The 14,735-nt window shown below is 38.1% G+C and overlaps 2 protein-coding genes across 2 annotated transcripts; both read right to left on the bottom strand.

Moving 5' to 3' along the window:
- Window positions 1-122: 122 nt before the first annotated feature.
- LOC141910835 (ubiquitin-associated domain-containing protein 2-like) lies at window positions 123-6,682 on the bottom strand. The gene is made up of 9 exons (XM_074801678.1): window positions 6,551-6,682; window positions 6,283-6,410; window positions 5,920-6,039; window positions 4,670-4,779; window positions 4,377-4,497; window positions 4,241-4,288; window positions 3,687-3,929; window positions 1,260-1,328; window positions 123-922 (listed from the first exon to the last, which is right to left on the bottom strand). Exons 1-9 carry the CDS (start codon window positions 6,579-6,581, stop codon window positions 809-811), a joined length of 984 nt encoding a protein of 327 aa, XP_074657779.1. The 5' UTR covers window positions 6,582-6,682; the 3' UTR covers window positions 123-808.
- Window positions 6,683-7,165: 483 nt separating this feature from the next.
- Window positions 7,166-12,671, bottom strand: LOC141910826 (dehydrogenase/reductase SDR family member 12-like). The gene is made up of 9 exons (XM_074801665.1): window positions 12,388-12,671; window positions 11,805-11,938; window positions 11,208-11,290; window positions 10,187-10,282; window positions 10,019-10,100; window positions 9,489-9,550; window positions 9,184-9,379; window positions 8,156-8,293; window positions 7,166-7,657 (listed from the first exon to the last, which is right to left on the bottom strand). Exons 1-9 carry the CDS (start codon window positions 12,444-12,446, stop codon window positions 7,551-7,553), a joined length of 957 nt encoding a protein of 318 aa, XP_074657766.1. The 5' UTR covers window positions 12,447-12,671; the 3' UTR covers window positions 7,166-7,550.
- Window positions 12,672-14,735: the final 2,064 nt, after the last annotated feature.

Raw genomic sequence — 14,735 nt, forward strand, 5'->3', positions numbered from 1 at the left:
CCAACACTAGGGTTTCTGTGTTTATTCTCCGGCCAACACTAGGGTTTCTGCATTTATTAAACAGGCCAACACTAGGTCAGAAAGTGTCTCCAGTTAATCCCAAAATAAGACGACACATAATATATAGTAAAACATAATTAGATTTTTATTGAAACGCAATAAAATAGCTAGACATCATTACTCACACATTCAGAGAAATAAATCTACGAAACATTGTAAATTGTAATCTATCAGTCTCAGATAAAACCAAATACAGTCGAATCTGCTAAATTTGGATCAACAAAATTCATCCGGTTTACGGGAAATCCAGATTCAAAGTCATTTTCTTGTATATTAATGAACAAATGGACTGTAATTGATGTCTGGATTAGACCAAAACCCGGATTAAGCGGTTTTTGGCGGTATGTTCTTGTGCAAATCAGGTTTATGTCTTGTTGCGAACACGGGCATTAAACAGAAGAGGTTTTTTTAACGCACCACTGAGACTAATCGAAATAATAGTAAGTTACTAATGACATTATTCAACAAATGAAACAATGATGAGTTTGTTTGGTACCCGGTCTCAATATCCCAGCACTCGCGATATCCCAGCACTCGATTTCCTAACTGTGTATACAACATCAATTTTAACGTGCCAGATTATTGATTGTATGACGACCTTGAGAAACTCGCAGCGAGTGATGTTGTTTCCAATCTTACTTTGTTCGATTGATCGATTTATTTAAAAACAGCTGCTCTCCGACGTACGAAACCTATGTATTGTAAACCGGACAATGACGAGACGCTAACCATCTCGTGGTGGATGTCGTTAAGTAGCCTCCTGCAGTAATAAGTTCATGGCGGTGTTCATATCGTTGTGAGTCATCGTTAAAGCGTTCAGAACGCTATCACGCGGGAATCCCATATCGACTAATAATTGTACCTACGATAAAATAACATTGTTCCATCAACTGGAATATTCCCGAAAGCAGCAAGAAGAGGGCTGTCTGTTCCCCCTATGACATTATCAATTATCTATAAACCTTATTAGAAGAGGGTTGTCTAGTCCCCCTATGACATCAATTATATAGACCATGCCAGAAGAGGGCTGTCTCAGTGAAGTCCCCCTATGACGTCATCAATTATCTATAAACCTTATCAGAAGAGGGTTGTCTAGACCCCCTATGACATCATCAATTATATAGACTATACCAGAAGAGGGCTGTCTCGGTGAAGTCCCCCTATGACGTCATCAATTGAAGTGAAAAGTCTGAACTTACTGCATGTTCTGGTGGAGGGGGCGAAGGCTGCTCTTCATTCTGATGTCCAAATAAACCTATTCCATTGTTCTACAAATCAGAAAGAAAACAAATCAAATTCATAAAGAGGTTCGCCTAGGAACAGCGGTTCACCTAAAATCAGAGGTTCACCTAGAACCAGCAGTCGCAGGGAACGTATAAAAGTTCTTCAACCGGACCGGCGTGCTCGTCCGCTAAAAAGTCGTTTGGACGTGGGCCTCATGTGGCCAGCTAAACGAACTAGGGACCCAGAGCACCATGCCCACTTGGTGAAATGCTTGAAAATCTGACAAATCAATACTCAACGCCCTCTAGTGAACAAATACAGTAATCAATGACCTTTTAGACATTCTACACACGAAGACTGATAAAACTAAGATGGCCGCCAATTGCGTAAAAATTGACTGATCGAAAAACCCATCTGAGGTCTTGGGATGCCTACCCCAAGTTAGAGGTAACAGAAAATAGAAAATAAGTGATAATCACATAGTCATATAAAACATGTGGTAAATTTGATACAATAAATAAATACATGAGAATCTTTAGTTTTATTATCTAAGGTTTCATATTGTACGTTTTATTAAAAAGACGATCATTAAGATAATACCAGAAATAATAAAAGCATTATCATAACGACCAACTTTTTAATAAACGGAACAACATCAAAACAAACGGTTATATCCGGAATATAAAGCACTAATCTAAGGATCAGCAAGACCCCCACGAGTTTAATGAAAAACATCTCAAATTATTAGAAAAATTGTATTCTACGACGAAGATTTATGGATTCGAAAGTGAATATAACATGGAAGATTTCGACAGTCTCGGTACCTTCTGTGAGTAGAGACAGAACTCATTCTGCTACGTACTTCTTACCACGTGAACAGTAAAAACAGTAAGTTGATTTTACAACCTTGTTCTCATTTTCAGATACTGGTTTTTACTTAACCGCAGTAAGAGACAGAGTCTACTGTATTTCACGAACTCTTACTCGCTATTTGACACCATCTCGAGGCAGGGTTCATAGTGTCCCTGACCAATCTCATTAAATGACTTTCAAGGACTTTTTTAACTTCGATTCGAAGGCTTATATATAATCGACAGGAATCCTGAAATCTACACTTTCCAGGCATTTTTTTATAATAAGTAGATTTTAAGAGCTGTTACAGTGAACTTGGATCTGCAGATGATAACTAATAACTGATGCCATTCACAGACAATGACAATGATTTTAGGATTTCATAGCACATTCAAGGCCTTGAATTGATCCATTCCCGTTTCAAAACTGTTCAGGACCTTCAAGGAACCCAACTCAAGGTAGAATTTACTAAGAAACAAAATGATATTTTCTCGAGCATTTTTTTTCCAGATCGAAATCACCATGAAATATTTGATGTTGATCGCTTTAATCGCCAGCGTGGTCGTCATGACGATGTGCGCCGAGGAGGAGGGGTTAGGCGCCGAAATGAAACGACATCCTCGACACAAACCGCGCTGGTTAATGACGTTCGACGAACGAGTCGCTGCTGATATCGATTGGGTCGTGTATCACCTCGGCGAAACGCATGATATTGAAAATCTGGCCAAAGACGATCCAGTGAAAGAAGCGCTTACAGCTTTACAGACCAAGGTCGACGAACTACTGGCCTAGAAGCTGAATATATTTTGAAATAATTCATTTTAAAAGAAAATCAATTCGTATTTTCTAAAATTCTAAAACGAATCTTTCATCAATCTGTAGTGTCAGGTCGCTATGACAATTGTACTCATTTTTGGCATTAATTTAAAATAAAATATAGCGCCTTCGAATTTACCCTTCCGGATTATTTTTACAGGCATTCTACAATGTTCTACATTCTACATGTTAACGATATCCCCGATTCTAAACTCGCTCACATGTGGTTCAAACTCATGTGAAAATATTTGCATGCTTTAATGCAACTAAGTACTGTAGGATAGTTTCTGGGCTCAAGATGTGACTAGGGCAGATACCTGTACAAACCAAATATCAAGACGATACATTGAAGCGTCTTCAAAACTCTCCATAATAACTGGATTACCTATTGTGTTAAATAAACTTGACTTGACACACAGAATGTATACACAGATATATTTCAAACACCTGACAAAGCAAAATTCTAGAAGTCTAGGGGTAAAACAGACACAATTTTCCGAGGTGCTGAAGGTTTAATCTTGTTTTACGAAGTTGGGCCCAGGGGGCCGGTTGCATAGTCATGGCTTAGACTTAAGACCAGTGTAAGACCAACTTAGTTCTATAGTCGATCTAACAACTTAAGACCAGTCTTAAGATTTAAGACCACTTTTGGACTTAAGTCACGACTGTGCAACTGGCCCCAGGAACTATTACACTATGCGTTACACACTGTCGACTGGAATATTTCTACTCACATGTACAACACGACCGCGGTTTCTATATTCTCGCGCTCGTTGTAACGTCAACTGTTGTTCTAGATGTTCCATTTGTTGCTGGCGTTGAATTTCTAGCGTAGCTCCCATCGGTACCGGATTAGAGGGCGCCGGCGACGATAACAATTTGCCGATGGTTTTCGAAGCGACTCGAGCGAGACACATCGGAACGCGTAACCAATGCTGAATCTTTAGGAAATTCACTCTATACAATAAACCAGACACCTACAAATAAATGAACTTCCGTCAAAATATTGGTAATTTTACTTTCATCTGCAAGTTAACAACTAGCTGTTCAAACCAGATTTCCCAGGACATACATAACGCTTAAAATTGCGTACTTTTGAAAATGAGCAATATTTTGCAATACGGCTTTAATGAATGACCTTTTTAACATGCTAGCTGTGATATTAAATATTTCGTAGTTCCGGTCGTGCCACTTTTGTCCCACCCACTGCGCCAGTTAATTCATAACTGATGGTCTTTCCACTTTTTAATGTTGCAATAATAACACGATTCCACAATTAGTTACTTACAATTCCACAAATTCCAACAAGTATCGACTCTGTAGAAGTGCTAGTGATCTGTAACGAAACAATAAGATATAGGCTGTAGATACCAGCTACAGCAATAAACGAATCAATATCCCGCGCAAGAATCACTTTATTTTACCTGTAAACCTAATATATACATGAAGGATTTCCCAGTAACGGGAATTCCCCAAATGTGCGTCATAGCAACTCGCGGCATATCACAGAAAAATGGTACAAACATCGGGAACAATAAACCATACCTGGAAAAAATCATTACAAATTACTGAGCTTAGAAACATTAAGTGTCACTACCTAGAGACTAATATTTCAATGTCGCAAGTGAAAACCAGAATGATGTATCAAGTAGGATTCAATTGGATTTGATTGAAAGCTTTTTGATTATGTGAGTTTGAGTGTAGATCGAATACTTACGGTCCTGATGGTAAAGTATCTATATTTATAACATCTCTGAATCGATATAAAACTGCTAACGATGATAATTCTAACACTGTAGATACTGTACAAGTCGCCAATAAATATGACTGAAATCACAACAAAATAAACAAATTACAACTTCTGAAAACTGCATATCGACCCGAAGACAGACTGCAGAATGCTGTTCAGTTATCATAATAATAATAATAATAATAATAATAATAATAATGTCACATTTATATAGCGCCTGTTTCACTAATAATAATGTTCACCAGCGCTTTGTATGGTAGTGGTGCTGAATTCAGAGAGCATAGGCTTTGCAGAAAAGCGAATGTTTTACTCTCTGTTTGAAAGTGTTGATTTCAGTTATATTCCGTATATTCGCGTCGAGAGAGTTCCACAGAGTTGGAGCAATACATTGGAAGCTACGTCCACCAAATGTTTTAAGACGGTAGCGATACGTCGTTAGAAGATTGCAAGAACTGGATCTAAGTGAACGTGCCGGTACATATGGAATGAGCAGTTCATGAGTTGTTCGTTTATCTTATCATGGAGTAACACCCTTCATCTAGTTCTCGGATCCATCTCTCGGTTACGACTAAGTTTGTTTCCTGACTTGCAAACCGGAAAATGAAACATAGTCACACTTTATATGGCAAAATGCTGTAAGTTATCGTTGCGATGCTGCATATATGTTAAATCATGGAGTTATACCCTTCCTCTAGCTCTTGGTTGCATCTTTTCACATGGGCTCGTTTCAGAGTTGTAGGTAATGTAAAAACGATAATCTGTTAATCCAATATATATATTATCAATGTTAATCCATAGCATTTTCGGTCCAGGCGATTTCGGTCTGAATTTCGCGTTCAAAGACATATAATTCACGAACTATTCATCGGAAGTTAACGGGATTAGTTTCGTTAGAAGCAGGAAGCTATTGGCTTTCATATCATGCCTGGATTATAGAAATCGGACGAGAAATAACTAAATAGTGAGCGACTGAAGTTGAGTAGTTTGTGAGCGTCGTTAGCCCCCTTGTTATTTTACATATACTATATACGTTGGATTAACAGATTATCGTTTTTACATTACCTACAACTCTGATACGAGCCCCTGTGCATCTTTTGGTGCTAACTGACTTGCAAACCCGAAAATAAAACATCGTCCACCTTAGGGTGTAAATAGTAATTTTCTAGGGTCTCTGAATTTCTCTAAGCCTCCACATCTAAAGGTGGCTGGTTACTTACCGCAAATTTACAGGATCCATATCTTCGTTCAAATATTCGGAAGTAATAAATAAGCAGACCGCCACAAATCAAATCTTTTGTATCTAAAAACGCTATTTTACTCGTTAATATTCTCCATAGCTGAAACAAGACAATTTGTTACGAATAAATCATATGACAAAAATCAAAGATATTGAATAAATATAAATACATAAATGTAGAATGTTTTACATTTACGTTTCCTACTTAATAAGTCAAATCAGCCTTATACAACCTGGTTTATGAAACACAGGTACGATAAGCTTAGATAAGATATGACTGTAGACAATATGAAAGCACTAGTGCCAAAAAGAATGAAGAACTTTTACTAGATAGAGAACTCACCTCCAATCTTTCGAATATTCCTTCATAACTATAGATAAATAAATGTCTGTAATTGTTGAAAGGAACGCTCAACGCGAACGATGTTAAAACAACCGTGCCCAGAAAACATTTACTCACTGGAACATTATCTGAAAGTGAAAACAAACGCAAAATGTCACAATATAATTTACTTGAATTTAACTTCACAGGTGATGTTTGTCGGTTTGTTCTCGTTTTGCAGCGAATTCAATGAATCTTGATGCATTTTTCACTTGTGAGATAAACTTACAGAATCCAGAATGACTGTACGGTGTAAACATCGCGTTAATCGCCGCGTTTACTGCTGAATTTGTCTCCAAAATCGTAGTTAGATAAGCCTATAAGAATAGTTCCAAAAGCCGCCGCAACTATGAATGGCGCCACTGTACGGTCGTTGATTTATACCCGCATCGGGTTCGAATCAATCACAAGTTCAAAATCGTGCCAACAATCCCCAATATAAAGTTGATGACCGTATCAGATATGACCGATACATAGCGAAATAAAGAGAAGACAACTTACAAATACTGTCATATACCCAACTTTAGCGCAGAGCGCTGTATTTTGGCAGTCACTCATGGAGTTAATGAGTTAATATTCGAAATGAATTAAATGTAAAAAACCTAACCGTGGAATTACTCTGTCCCATATTGACCATTTTAGCTCAAAATTTGAGTATTCCGAGAGATGTAGATGATCTATCCAAATAGTCTTAAAACCGACCAAGAAAACCAACCTGAAACCTGACATTTTGAATGTTTTACCAATTCCTTAAAACAAAACAAAATTGCTGCTTTATTTTTTTGGTGATAAACAACAATATACTTTTATTCATAGACAAAAATACTTTGTTACATATAACAATATAATTTAATCACAGTTTATATCAAATCATTTATTTTGAGGTACAAACATTTGAATAGATATTTTAGTGAGGCATATCATTTTACATTCATGTGTGCATAAATCAATTTTCTACTTATAATCTGCAATGGTTAATTTTTCCTTATTGATCACTCAATTTGGCCTATAGTGATTTTTGTCCTGAGAAATGTGTTAATTGGAGTCAGAAAATAGACTAAATAAGGTTCTACTATTTGTGCTTGAGTTATGCGATAATTCTGACTTGAAAGAAGCCGAATTAAAGCTACCGTATTTGATCCCATAGTTGCAAACCTTTCTTCGCGCTTTAACAGTGCTTGACAAAGAATAAAGGACGTAGGATTCAAGAATAATATCTAAGATTCACTTCAGTATTTAGCGACCAATTCCGCGATTTTCTTCATGAATTGTTGCTGATCCGATTTACTAGAACTCGATCCGCCGAGGTACAAATGTTTCGGTTCAATTTTACGATCTACAAAATACAAAAACGCCGGCGTAAATTTACACGTTTAACAGAGATAGAGGCAACACCTACGAAACAAGTGTAGACGGCTTAGCGTTTGAGCGAGCTTTTTAAAATTAATATTCATCTTTCTAACTTTAAATAGTCTTTATATAAAGAATCATGAGTATGATATGAGAACTAGGTGTCAGAAAAATTGTAGACATCACGACTCAACGAACTAACACCTAGTGACATATTTGAGAGACATTAATTAATTATTGATGAGCACTGACTAGAGCTAATTACTATGAAAACATATTGAGTAATGTCACATATTGATTACGATTAAAGCACATATAAATGCTATATTCATAAGTTATTTACATTATTAATATTAGTATTATTGTTAAGCATTTCCATGTAGTAAGAGATATGAAATATTACGAACCGTTCCTTATGAAATTAGTATGAAATAGATATAAATATGATTATGAAATATGTGACTTATATCAGTGTGACAGATACCTTGATAAAATTCACCACTTGGAAACGATGTTGCGCAATCCGCCAAACAAAGCCATACCATAGTATCGGCACCTTCTTCAACTGAACGTAGTCTGTGTTTATTACTTTCGTAAAATTCCGGCATCGACATTTGAACAGCTGAAAATGAAAATGAGGATATATTATTTGGTGGCGGCGAGTGCCATCATTGTGTAGGTATCAATCATCAGCCTCATCGCGGCACAACAGACCTACAAACTGACAATGACCTACGTACCATTTCCATACAAGAGATCATTCATTTCTTATATACCCTCCCCCCCTGAAGGTAAGCATACTTTATTCAGCACCACCTCGCATATGTACTGTCCTCAGATAAAATTTCAGGGTCCTGACCTGTTTTACGTTGTTATAACCTAACCTTTTTTCTAACACCCTCAACCCGCCAAGAGCCACGCCGGGCATTAGAAGCGGGTTCGATGTTCCTAACCTAACCTAGACTGTATATATATATATACATTTGAACTGACCCCCTCTTTTTTCGATCCCTGCCTATTTCAACCCGACTTGAGAGCAATTTGGGTGGCCTAGCTAGCTAACTTTTGGTAGTACATACCTGATAAAAGTCTTATTAGGGCCAGAATGCATTGGCAGCTGACCTAAAATATTTTTAATCCACTTTAAACTGTATTGAAGGATATCTAAGAAGTCTGCATTGAGAGGGGTTCCTGAGAGAAAAGAAACTATATGATTTGAAAGTTTAACAATATGTCTCCATGCCTACCAACTGAAGTTTGGTACGTAGGCATGGAAACATTTTGTTAAACTTTCAAATTATGGAGTCACTTCTCTTCATTTAACCCCTTTCAGTGAACACTTTTTGGATATCCTTCAATACAGTTTCTAATGGATTAAAAAATGATGATTTAGACCGACTGCCAGTCCTTTCTGGTCCCATTAAGACCATTATCGTTTATGTACTACCAAAAATTACCTATTTAGGCCACCCGGAATGCTCTCAAGTCAGGTTGAAATAGACATTAACATACCTGGTGTATCAGCCCAGCCCGGATGAGTACAAGAGAAGTGAATATCAGGATACTGTTCGGCCCACTCTTCAGTCATTACAACTTGCTGCCGTTTATTTTGAGCGTAAATCGCTATTCCGCTAAACGCTACATTGTCAAGTTGAGGATTTGAATGATTTAATTTCTCCGTCAACATGCCACCAGATGTCACTGTTACCTGTAATATAACGCGTAGATATTTAGAGAAAATCATCCTATGTCAAAAATCTAAATTCTATTGAAACCGGTTCCCACATCACCGCAATGACTCCCCCACAAATACTTACAACCCTAGATTTTGGCTGTTGTCGTAGGACTGGAATCAATCCTTTCGTTAACAAATATGTACCTGAAAAAAAAATACCCCAAAATAAAAGACAATTTGATAATGAATATAAACTACTACTGGTACTGTAGCATACTACAGTCGACCCCATATAATAGGGATTGGTTTAATCCGGATTTTGATACATTATTTCATCCCTCACAAATGATCTAAACGATAAAGAAGGGTTTACTGTAACTTAGGCTACGATCGTACAAGCGTTTTCTTATCAGGGCTTAACGTTTACACTAGTGCCAAATACATCAGTGCCTGTTTGAAAACGGCCAAACTTGGTTCGACCTCAAAACTTCGGAACCCGACAAGTGCCAAATTTCAGCACGGATCAAATTATTCCGCGTAAATACGGAATTCTAACTGGTTCCAGAAGTGTAACATGACCAAATCTAACCCCAGTTTGACCCGGGCCAATTCACCTCCCTGTGAAATTGCGCCTTTAAACTCCATGTTCTCTTTATGTTTTCTCGAGGTTACCTAAAGTGTTTGTGGCAAAGTTTTTTTCAATTCCATCCGCCGTTTTTTCGAGTTGATTGATCATACAGCCGGCATTATTTACCTGTTAAAATGAAAAATACGATCGCGTGATCGAAGTAGAGCAAAATAATATCGTCAGTTTCTATATCTAAAGGCGATGTCTCTTACCAGTACGTTAAGCGTTTTGCCCGATTGTTGAAATTCCTGAGCAAATTTGGCGACTGCCGGCAAATCGGACAAATCCAATTCGTGCAAATATATCTCCTAAAAATAATCAATCATGCATTTGAATAAAAAAATACATGACAAGTTCTTATAACACTTAAATTAGTTTCTGGATGAATGTCATTTCACAGATCCTGCTTCATCTAACTTAAGGTAGAAGATGTCATCCTCACTTGCCAGGGGTCCGGTATCACTCCCGAACTTGCTTCCACCAGCCCCCTGGCCCAACGAAGCGTGATTTCATTACTGGCGCTGTTGCGCATGACGTCATATATTGATTTGAGAAATACTTCCTTGTTCAGTAAAAAGTTTGGTGATTGGTCCATTTAACGGGAAAACCAATAGAAGCCTAAAGTCGTTTGTTACAAGCGCTGTGATTGGTACGACCGGATTCTGGTCGGCTACTAACGACTCAAACTACTCGTGAGGTCAAGGGGTTCGGCGAACAGCTTTAGCGTAGTGGGTTCAAATCCCTTGACGGGTGAAGATGGTCTAATGTATGCTGCTATAAATATGCCGGTATAAATTTACTGACTGACTGAACCCATTCAAATATTGGATTCTTTACAGCCAATGACAGTCACTTCACAGGCGTTCAGAACTTCACCTCGAGACGTATCTAATTGAAACTGCACAAACAAACGAACTACAAACAAACTACGGATCATTCATGCGATCGTCCATACACTTTCAAAAGCTGACTGTACAGACTTTCTAATTCGAAATGAAATAAAACACCGGACATTTTACTGTCTTCACTTCACAGGTGTCACAAAGACTTCACCTCGAGACACTTGAATGAAAATGAACTAACAAATGCACTACAAATTCAGCACATTTCATCGCGCACTTTCAAAAAGCAATCAAAACTTCACGCTACAAATGGCGATTCCTCTGAAGGGATGGTTACGGGCTGTTGATTCATTCCTGCTTTTGTATAAACTTTCATCGTAATTTTATGTACCTGATTAGAAGATTTAGCTTTAAGTTCATTCAGCGCTTCTTCCCCTCTCTGTTTGCTTCTACAGACCATGTGTACAGTTCCACCTTTTAAAAACGAAATATCCAAACAACATCAAGAGGAGCCTTGAACATCATTTAAAGGTTCAACTATCGTTCGTACCCACTTAAATTTCACAGTTTACTTTTACTATTGTACTATCAGAAATTAATGAATTTTAAGTTAAAACTAAAACAAGAATTGTTGAACCGAGTCCAATGTTTATTTGTACTAAATCAAAGGCTTTTGGGGAGACAAAGGAAATTGGCACCTCTCATAAATGATGCAGTTCCATTGATTTACAGATTATAGATTACCCACAGTCAGATTAAGTACATGACCAGGAGGAACTCATTGCAGCAGTTTTCAAAATGATATTATTAACTAGAAAGAAGGTTTTTGGCCGCTTATTATCTGTATATCGCCCTAATTTTCACAATCGTCGCCACATTCGATTTGGTCGCTCACATATATTTGCCGAGTGATTTTATATCTATCAACAATAGATATTAACAACATCTAAGAGACTGGTGCAGGCTGCTCTCTGTTATCTATAATTACCTTTTTGAGCTATGAACTGAGCAGTAGCTTTACCGACCCCACTGTTTGCTCCAGTTATCATGAAACTTTTACCAGTCGCGTCCACATCGAGATCCGCGGCGTTAAAATTCTTACACGCTTTCTCGTAACCAGACCTTCGAACAGAGAATATCACATGAGGAACCATGCATACCCGGTATTCACACTATTACAAGAGGAATTCAGGGTTTTATGACGTTGAAACTCGCCACAATCGTAGAAAATGTAAATCATATAGCTACTTGCAATCAATTGTGGTAAAACAATACACGTAGGGGTGCCCACGTATAGGGGTGCCCATGTGTAGGGGTGCCCACGTGTAGGGGTGCCCACGCATAGGGGTGCCCATGCGTAGGGGTGCGTACGTGTAGGTGTGCCCAAGCGTAAGGGCGCCCACATAGGTACAAATGTAATAGACAATTAAATTATAAATTATTCAATATTCAACTCCCCTGGTGGTAAAAATTTTAGAAACTGAGTAATTCAAATTCAATGTGAGGAACGAAATGTAAATATGTTTTTATTTTCTTTGAAATAAACATCACCCTTTCATTTTTGCACTAACTTGGTGTATTCTTTTGATCCTTTGAAATACCAGCGAACTTTTCTCAGTACCGATGCCATTTTATCAGTCACCAGCTCTCAACTACTGACCCTCCAATACCAGTGACTAGAGTGTGAGTAATCAGAAGTTGAAAATGAAGATTACATAACAACAAAACGCCGGGCCCGGGAAGGTGAAGGTTAGACTGATAACTCCCCGTGTCACCGCTCTGCAGCTGAAACTTCCTGAGCTGAAGTTTTATCTAGTTCTGGAAGATGAAGCGTTGCAGGTAATGAACTGAATGACCTGAGACAATAGTTTCTTAAATTGAAATTTCAAGCAAAAAGTAGACCGTTTACTCCCATGACAGGAAATAAATATAAATTTAATTGAATTTCGTTGGATTGTTGACTGCATCCACAATAAAAAATATGTAAACTGGTTAACGCAGTAACCGCACTTTCATTGAATTCAAATCAAAGTTTTTGATTTGAGTTCTATGAATAAACGCAGTAACCCTAGCGTTGGCCTGCTGAATAAACGCAGTAACCCTAGCGTCGGCCTGTATAATAAATGCAGTAACCCTAGTGTTGGCCTAGTTAATAAACGCAGAAACCCTAGTGTTGGCCTGGTAAATAAATGAAGAAACCCTAGTGTTGGCCTGCTGAATAAACGCGGTAACCCTAATGTCGGCCTGTTTAATAAACGCAGAAACCCTAGTGATGGCCTGTTTAATAAACGCAGAAACCCTAGTGATGGCCTGTTTAATAAACGCAGCTACCCTAGTGTTGGCCTGTTTAATAAACGCAGCTACCCTAGTGTTGGTCTGTTTAATAAACGCAGAAACCCTAGTGTTGGCCTGTTTAATAAACGCAGCTACCCTAGTGTTGGTCTGTTTAATAAACGCAGAAACCTAGTGTTGGCCTGTTTAATAAATGCAGTAACCCCAGTGTTGGCCTGTTTAATAAACGCAGTAACCCTAGCGTTGGCCTGTTTAATAAACGCAGAAACCCTAGTGTTGGCCTGTTTAATAAACGCAGTAACCCTAGTGTTGGCCTGTTTAATAAACGCAGTTACCCTAGTGTTGGCCTGTTTGATAAACGCAGAAACCCTAGTGTTGGCCTGTTTAATAAACGCAGTAACCCTATAGTGTTGGCCTGTTTAATAAACGCAGTAACCCTGGTGTTGGCCTGTTTAATAAACGCAGTTACCCTAGTGTTGGCCTGTTTAATAAACGCAGTAACCCTAGTGTTGGCCTGTTTAATAAACGCAGCTACCCTAGTGTTGGCCTGTTTAATAAACGCAGAAACCCTAGTGTTGGCCTGTTTAATAAACGCAGCTACCCTAGTGTTGGCCTGTTTAATAAACGCAGAAACCCTAGTGTTGGCCTGTTTAATAAACGCAGCTACCCTAGTGTTGGCCTGTTTAATAAACGTAGAAACCCTAGTGTTGGCCTGTTTAATAAACGCAGAAATCCTAGTGTTGGCCTGTTTAATAAACGCAGAAACCCTAGTGTTGGCCTGTTTAATAAATGCAGTTACCCTAGCGTTTGCCAGGTGAATAAACGTGCTATGGTCCACAACACACCGGTATATTCAAATTCACTTTGAGTCTTCACTGTGACAGGAATAGAATTTACTGGCGGTATTCTGACTACCTGAGTGGTTGTTACGGGTTCCCCTATACAAATGGGAAATGGTACAATACAATAGCTTCATTGTGTAAAATTAAGCATTCCAAATTTTGTATGAATTTTATTGTTGTTATTTATCTATATGGGGATTTTGATTGAGAAATAAATTGTAACTTTTCCTTCTCGTTCTTGATATCGCTGTTCTTACGTCGAATTTTGTTGTGACGAGGCGAAATATATCACATTCTACTTTTTGAGAGCTATGCATACATTCACTTCTAAAAATTTGCCAATGAAACAATAGGACAAACATTTACCAATGAAACCCTACGTTAGATTGTCTTATCGTGAGGAGAATAAAGCTGTACTAGGAGGGTGTGGCGAACGATGATCAAAAAGAGATGGTTATTGCTAAAGCTTCTTTCAGTCGTGATCACTTTCGATGCGTAATTAATTGACACAATAGGCAACATTTTGTGATAATGTAAGGAACTCTTTCAAGCAGTCATACGCGTATCTGGCATTGCGTATTTCAGATTTCGCTTAGCGCGATCAGTCGGTAGTTTACTCAACCGGGGTACGTCATGATGCACTTTCATCGGTTGAAAACAAACTATCATCGTCATCTTTTTAATGTAGTATTAATAAGTTGATCGGTTGATGCCATTGACTTCATATTCCGCGATCTTAAGGCAAATCTCAGACGTGTATTCGAGTTTTACGTATAGGGCCTGTT

The sequence above is a fragment of the Tubulanus polymorphus genome, chromosome 9 (assembly GCF_964204645.1).
Source record: "Tubulanus polymorphus chromosome 9, tnTubPoly1.2, whole genome shotgun sequence".
Taxonomy (NCBI): Eukaryota; Metazoa; Nemertea; class Palaeonemertea; order Tubulaniformes; family Tubulanidae; genus Tubulanus; species Tubulanus polymorphus.

Coding starts and splice junctions, on each gene's coding strand:
- LOC141910826 (XM_074801665.1), bottom strand. CDS start 12,446: ATGGCATCGGTACTGAGAAAAGTTCGCTGGTATTTCAAAGGATCAAAA. Junction 11,291..11,804: donor TCAGTTCATAGCTCAAAAAG/GTAATTATAGAT, acceptor CGTTTTTAAAAG/GTGGAACTGTACACATGGTC. Junction 9,551..10,018: donor CTTTGCCACAAACACTTTAG/GTAACCTCGAGA, acceptor TTTTTTTTTCAG/GTACATATTTGTTAACGAAA.
- LOC141910835 (XM_074801678.1), bottom strand. CDS start 6,581: ATGTTTACACCGTACAGTCATTCTGGATTCT. Junction 6,411..6,550: donor GTACAGTCATTCTGGATTCT/GTAAGTTTATCT, acceptor TTTCACTTTCAG/ATAATGTTCCAGTGAGTAAA. Junction 3,930..4,240: donor TTGTTGGAATTTGTGGAATT/GTAAGTAACTAA, acceptor ATTTATTTGTAG/GTGTCTGGTTTATTGTATAG.